This window comes from Pollicipes pollicipes, unplaced genomic scaffold (assembly GCF_011947565.3).
Source record: "Pollicipes pollicipes isolate AB1234 unplaced genomic scaffold, Ppol_2.1 Scaffold_6686;HRSCAF=7923_pilon_pilon_pilon, whole genome shotgun sequence".
Classification (NCBI taxonomy): domain Eukaryota; kingdom Metazoa; phylum Arthropoda; class Thecostraca; order Pollicipedomorpha; family Pollicipedidae; genus Pollicipes; species Pollicipes pollicipes.
Genome location: NW_023596921.1, coordinates 35,484,437 through 35,491,873, shown reverse-complemented (window position 1 = coordinate 35,491,873; position 7,437 = coordinate 35,484,437). Strand labels below are relative to the sequence as shown.

The window sequence follows — 7,437 nt, the reverse complement described above, 5'->3', positions numbered from 1 at the left end:
AATGTGAAGAAATCTCTAATGAAGCCAAGAATTGGAAGGCTTGAGCCTTTCAGGACGCATTGCACCCACAAGCTGTGCACTTCTCATTAGCCGAGCGTGGTTTGGATCATGGCCAGTTGACGTCGCGTGGGCCTGAGAGGCATGAAATCCCAACGTTCAGTTCGTCCGAATCTCAACGGACGTCAGACTCTACTAGAACATAAACGCACGTAAAGACACAAATATTATGGATCGGTATCAACGTCGTCGGCCGGCGCAGTGGCGCGTCTGTTGCGTTCTGACGTCCCCCCTTCCCCTCCCCCCGTCCCGGTCAGCCTCCGACACGGCGGGGTCGGATCGGCCCGTGCCAGAGGCCGCTCGTGCCATGCTCAGGCATCTGTGCCAGCCGGTCGGCAGCGCCCCCTCCGCTCAGGGGCCTGGCGCCGCCCCTGCTCACCCAGATCTCAGCAGCGCCCGGGCAGCCCGGCCTACAGAAGTTCAGGTTTTCCCTGACGTAAACATTGTCGGTGCCGATATAAGATGGGTGACCGCTCTCAGCCAATGTACAGAGCTGGATAGATATCCGCCCGCTGAGGACGGAGACCGCTCGTCGAACACCACCAGGTAAGGCCCGGACGCGCTGGCTGACCGCAGGCTGGTTAAGTCCAGGTTGTGTTCTTCGCGAAAGTTCACAAGCCGATTGCAGCAATACGTTGATCGATTGCCGTCGAATACGACGCTTGGTATTTGCACGTGCTTTAACTTCGCTCAGGAGATCGTGCGCATGGATAGGTTCGCAATCGTGGATCTTAGGTAGGTCAGGCAGGTCAGGTAGATAGGTCTTCGCCGTCGTCGTAGGTAGGTCAGGGGACGTATCTGTTTGAAGTACGGCCAAACCTCACGTGCCGTAATCCCAACGATTTAAAGACCATTTTATATCGATAACATCGCCGAGGCGGCATATCTAACAGCTGTAATAACAATGTCACCGAGGAAGTGAAATGACCCGGAGCAATTTCTTTCCGGTTGCCGTAATGTTTGCATTTGCATCTATGGTCACGCGCTTCCGCGTCCGTGAGCTGTGTTCATCATTGTGGGACTTCGTGAGAACAGATACAAATGACTACAAAGGGTGTGCTACATTTGCTTTTGCTTTTTATGCCCCCAACGCAGTGGTCGACACCTTAGCGACATTCTTTGCGCACTTATCGTAGGAGACAATATTGTAGTAGCATTATACAAAAGGCACTATTCCGCCCAGGACTCGAAAGTCTCATCACCATGTCGGCCAGCCCGACGCACAGCTAACTGCCGACCAGCTTCGGATCAGTTCGCACGTTTACAGCACCTGAATGTACCGCATATACCGCTGCCTACTGCACCGAACATTACAATACTGAGGCTAGTAAAGCGCTATAGCATGAGTGACTGAAACCGTCTTCACCATACAATATAGCAGGTTCCCTCACGCGAGCTTCGCGCCAAAATGCCACATCCCAAAGACGAACGTCCCAAAAAATTGAGAGAAAGCTCCATTTCTAAGTTTATTCTTGCCACTCATCACAACAAAGTTCATGTTAACCATCCACGAACAACTGAAGAGTCATGTCCCCTGCCCTCTGTCCACGACTTCAACGCCTGTGCTTCACCCCGAGGCACCACCACGGCGGCGGCGGGTCACCTCCCGCCCAGCCGACGGGGCGGACGCTCTGGAGTCACCCAGCTCTGACCTGGCGACCCGTGTTGACAGGTTCAGCATGCGCGCGTGCCAAGTAGTCGTGGTGGCCCTACTGGCTTCGGTAGCGGCCGTTCACGCCGAATCCATTGATCCCAGCAAGCTACCCGCTAGCTTGGCCAAGCCGTACGCCATCTTTTTGGCGTCCGGGGCGGCCACCTCGTCGACCACATTCACGCTCGAGCATACGCGCATCACCATCACCAAGAACAATGCGGCCAAGTCTTCCTCGCTGGCGGCGAGGCCGCGTGGTGTCCGCTTCGTGGTCACAGACGCGGCTGCCAAGGGCTTAGTCTGTGTGCCCAAGGGCAGCCTGAAAGCCTCCGGCTCCGGCGGGGCGGGCGGCGCTGAGATCATTGCCGGAGCCGGTGAGGCCCAGAAGGCCGATATCACCATCGGCCAAGGCAAGGGCATCACGGCCACAATCAACAGCGGCATCTCCACATCGGCCTCCGCCTCCGGTGGCGGCGCCGCCTCGGCCGCCTCCTCCGTCGGTGGTGCCGCTTCAGCCGCCGCCTCCGGCGGTGGCGCCGCCTCGGCCGCCTCCTCCGGCGGTGGCGCCGCCTCTGCCGCCTCGGGTGACCGCGCCGCCTCCTCGGCCGCCTCGGGCGAGGGCGGCGCGTCGGCGGCGTCCAGCTCCGGCGACAGCAGCTCGGCCTCCACCTCGGGCCATGCCGAGGCCGCGGCGGCCGGTGGCGACTCGAGCGTGCACGCCTCCAGCGCCGAAGGCGGTCTGGACGTGTCTGTGAGTGGCGAAGGCGCTCAGGCGTCCGCTTCTGACGGTGATCGCACCATCACGGCCGGTGGCAGCGACCGTATCGTCATCGACGAGCGCTTCTGCGAGTGCGTGCCAGCCTATCTCTGCGACGAAGAGGGATACATCAACACCTTCGGCAGCGGCATCATCGACATCCGCTCCTTCACCAACAAGAGGGTGCGCAACTACCTCTCCAAGTGCAAGCCGGACGAGACGTGCTGCCGTCACCGCGACAACGAGCCCATCGGGTGGCTTCCGAGCGGCTGCGGCACGCGCTCTCCCGTCCGGCTGGACCGGCGCATTGTTGGCGGAGAGGTGAGCGAGGCGGGCGGGTCGGGCCGATGCCCAGCACCGGCCAGGGGCTGCCGCAGAGCGGGACCGGGGGTGACCCGGCACCGCAGACAGCGCACGCCCATGGGCAGAGGCCCATTCTTGTTTGGTGCACAGGTTATCCCAGTCCAATGTTTACGTTCGCCTCAAAAGTTCATCGCGTTATTTCGTTTATCTCGTACGCGTTCGAACGACAGACGGTGCTCTTTAAGCGACCTTCACTACACGTTTTTACACGACTTGTTTGCGCCCACCACGAAAATGGTAGTCGCGCTCGCCGCAGTAGGACACGGCGTAGTACTTCTTGCCCCAAAAAGCTTCGTAGTAAACGGCCGACAGCGCCGCGGCCGTGCAGCCGGCGGTCACAGGGCCGGGCCGGCCGACTGACGGTGACCCTCGCCCCTCCCTCAGGCGTCAGCGATCGGGAGATACCCGTGGATGGTGGCCATCCTGAAGGCGACGACCGGAGACCCCGAGTACCTGTGCGGCGGCTCTCTGATCGCCGAGGACGTGGTGCTGACCGGCGCCCACTGCGTCGAGGCGTAAGTGTCGACACGGGGCGCGGCGCGCCGCCGGCCGGCCAGCGGCCTTGGCAGGCACCTCGAGCTCCGGCTGGCTCGGGCTGCACTCGCCCGCCGAGGAAAGCGGCGGCCACCACCGCCGGCCGCGGCTGCACTCTTCCACCACCCGTGTATCGATCCCATCACCGCTGCCCGCGGACGTGTTGTGCGATGGGTTGGCTGCGGGAGCAGTCCTCATGGTCACTGATTTTAGCGTCGTGCCCACGTGCAGACTTCAACAGTGTCCTGATGAAGTTCGCTGCACTGGACATGCACCAGCCGACCAGCCTGCCAGTGGCTGGCTTACGTGTGTGTGTGTGTCTGTCTGTGTGTGTGTGTGTGTGTGTGTGCGTGAGGGACGGACGCTCCTCTCACGCAGCGCCTGCTTGACGTGACCTGTCTCTGCCGGCCAGGCACCAAGGCCAGCAGCTGATCGCCCGCGTCGGCGAGTGGGACACCTCCAAGCCGGACACCCTCTACCCGCACCAGGACATCCCCGTCTCCAAGGTGATCACGCACGAGGCGTTCAACGACAAGACGCTGTTCAACGACGTGGCGCTGCTGAAGCTGAGTCACCCGGCGGAAATCTCGCAGCACGTGAACACCATCTGCCTGCCCGTGGGTGCCGCCATCGACTTGAAGGACTGCGTCGCCAACGGCTGGGGCAAGGAGTCGTTCGGTGAGTCCCACTCTCGTCTTAGACTAGGACTCAGTCTCGTCTCGGTCTCGGTCTCAGTCTCGGTCTCGGTCTCGGTCTCGGTCTCGGTCTCGTCTCGGTCTCGGTGGCGTCGCCGGGTGGATCAGCGGGACGATGTAGATGGCCGCAGCACGGCGTCTTCGGCGGTGACTAGTCCATGGGTGGGTGGGTGGGCGTCGGCGTGGCGGTGATCGGGTGGCGTAAGGGCGATCACTCGAAGCTGCACCTTCTGTTGGGTTGGGTTGTGGCTACCCCCCCCCCCCCCCCCCCCCCCCAACGCCGTTTAGTGTGCGTGATCGGCACGGACATCACGCCACACCCCAGTCTTGTCTATGACAGTATGACATGCGATTCAAGAACAGACACGGACCCCCGCTCGCCGACACGGGGCGCACGAGTCCGTTAAAATGAGGTGTCCTGTGTCCAGAGGACCAGCACACGGGCTCTGACCGTGGTGGCACAGCTGATGGCCAGGGCACTCTTGAAATGTAACACGACTGCCATGCCTAAGGTGATGTGTCGAGGGACTGTCACTAGGGTTGGCTGTTGTTATGGCTGCCTCTTACCCGAACATTTTTAGCAATGTACTTACCCGGATATTTTTAAGCCGAGGAAACAGGCCAAAGTAGTGAAACAATGCTCAAGTCATTCCCTTTCTATTAAGGCACTCGAAATTTTATATAACTTTGTCACTCCTGCCATTGGAATGCAGCGGTGACAATCAGATGTCGCAAACGATTGAACGAGAATGACTTTCTTGGTTTACCACCGTCCATTTTTGCATACTTCGGCACCCCTCTCACTGCGCCAAGCAGCTCTGAGCTCACACGAGGACCGTCAGATACAATAGCTCCATACAGTAGCTTTATGTATCTCCATAGCCTTCTGCGACTCATTTGGACTTTTCGCCATCCCCGAGACCTGGAGCTTGCCGGCATACGAATAGTTGCTCATTGTAGATCACATAGCATATCTGAAGCTGATGGTAGACTCGCAGTTACCTACTCGACTGCGGACAATTTCGAGTCAGCCAAATTCAATTAAGGAGGGTTAGAGACACTCCTGAAATCACTGGTAAAATAACTGGAATGTTTAGAAAGTGACAAACTGTAATAAAAATTAGTCTCAGCTGTAACGCGGTGGATACAAGTAATTGAATTGGGACACCTAACTTCCCGAAGGCGGCCCTGCACCTAATCGACACGTCGTTAACTGCATCGTTCGAGGGAAGGGTATTCAAGCACGGCCATTATCAAAGCCTTAGATACCCGCATACGCATACATAGATAACTACGTACATACACCTCAACACACAGACATACATACACACATGCACGTATTTCATATATATATATATATATATATATATATATATCGATCATGCCTGCATAATGTAGACTCCGGGTGGAATCCCACGCGAAGCCCAATTACATCTAGTAAGGCAAATCCCCGCACCGCCCCCCCCCCCCCCCCATATCCCGCTTGCCTCCATCTCCCCAGCCAGTCGATGTATCGCCATTCCAGGCGTGGAATCCGTACACACAGTATTTCTGTGCAGCCACATTTGCTCTCCATAGCAACCGGCGCATGGTGCACTGGTGGGGCCCATAAGCAGCACGTGGCATATAAACAAGCGAGGCAGAACTATTCAGACGAGTACCAGCTGCTGCACGGCAGATATATCGGAATATCATGTAGGCTTGCAGGAACGGAAGGCCAGCTCGACAGGAGATATTGCAGCTTATGCAATTAAAATGTTCTGGGATTTGCAGACTTGGAAGAACAACTCAATCGCCGTTGACCCATAGACACGTAACATACGTCGCTTCAGTCTACATCAAACCTGAACCTAAACCCGCTTTGTTATAGCGTTATTCGATCAGGTAACCCGAATCAGCTGCCTTCCGATGTCAGTGGCGATATAGTTATAGACCACCGGACGAGCGCTCCGGCCCCCCCGCGCGGTAGCCTCGACAACTGACGTCAGCTGGCAGCACTGAGCGCGGCCGGCGCCCCCCGGCCGGCGCCGACCCTGACCCCAGGCCGTGCCGCGTCCGCAGCCAACAGCCAGTACACCAACATCCTGAAAGAGGTACCGCTGAGCGTGGTGGACAGCGGCACCTGTCAGAAGGAGCTGCGCACGACCAAGCTGGGCCGCTGGTTCAAGCTGCACGACTCGTTCTTGTGCGCCGGCGGCGAGAAGGGCATCGACACGTGCAAGGGCGACGGCGGCTCGCCGCTCGTGTGCCGCGTGGCCGACGCGACGGAAGAAGAGACCTTCGTACAGGTCGGCATTGTCGCCTGGTGAGTGACCGACGGCTGTTGATCCCAGACGGAGGGGGGGGGGGGGGGGCAGCTGCTGAAGGATGCTGCGGTGCTTGTTGGACCGCTGGTGGCTATAGATCGTATAAACTATATACAGCCCGGAAAATCCTATACAGGAGAAGGGAGCTGGGGACTGGGTCTCATTTCACAGTCCGTTTCCTGTAATTCTCTGAACAGGAGTGTGTTCGTGTGAAGGGAGGGAGGGGGAGAAGCGACCGCCAACAAGTCCGGCTAGCTGGAATGACAGAGAGCTGGAGCCCGCATTACTGCACTTGCCTCGTCTGCACTGCACTACACTGTACTGCACTCTGCACTCCGGTGCCCCACACGGGCCGCCCAGCGACGCAGGAGGCGTCCCTGGCTGACCATCACCTGCTCGCTTCGCAGGGGTATCGGCTGCGGCCAAGAGAACATCCCGGGCGTGTACGCCGACGTGGACAAGCTGCTGCCCTGGATCCAGGCCAACCTGCCCAAGCTCAGCGAGGACCTTACCGTCGGCTACCCCTGAGTGGGCGGCCGGCGCCCATCCTGAGCCTGCCCTCCGCTGTGATAAGAGGCCAGCAGGCGAGCGGTGGACAGCGGGCTGTGTTTACGGACCGTCGGCCTGGTCTGCGCGGGACGGGGCCGCGGTCGACAGAGAACCGACGCCATCTCGCCACTGGCCGCGCTCCTCCAATAAACATATCTGGCAGATCGACTTTGTATACTGGAACAGGGCGACACACTCCGAAGGCGATGAGTATTTACAGTGAGCTGGTCGCCGAGGCGGACGGGATGCCGTGTAAGCTATTTAGACAGATTGGAATCCAACATCTGATACAACATATCATGCATGCAAACATAAGGACGGCTTCAGTATATATATATATATATATATATATATATATATATATATATATATATATATATATGCATATATCATATAGAGTATAACCTCTATTCGGACTTTGGCAGCTCGCAAAATTAGCGAGAAAATACGCAATTGTAATTTTGATGTAGTTTTACATCTTAACTCAAAACGTTCTCTAAAAAGGAGAAAACATATCTCGCACTT

At 57.8% G+C, this 7,437-nt stretch overlaps 1 protein-coding gene across 1 annotated transcript; it reads left to right on the top strand.

Moving 5' to 3' along the window:
- The first annotated feature begins 486 nt into the window (after positions 1 to 486).
- On the top strand, positions 487 to 7,078 carry LOC119107859 (phenoloxidase-activating factor 2). The gene is made up of 6 exons (XM_037231423.1): positions 487 to 603; positions 1,730 to 2,786; positions 3,213 to 3,343; positions 3,775 to 4,040; positions 6,119 to 6,362; positions 6,771 to 7,078. Exons 2-6 carry the CDS (start codon positions 1,737 to 1,739, stop codon positions 6,889 to 6,891), a joined length of 1,812 nt encoding a protein of 603 aa, XP_037087318.1. The 5' UTR covers positions 487 to 603; positions 1,730 to 1,736; the 3' UTR covers positions 6,892 to 7,078.
- The last annotated feature ends 359 nt before the right edge of the window (positions 7,079 to 7,437 follow it).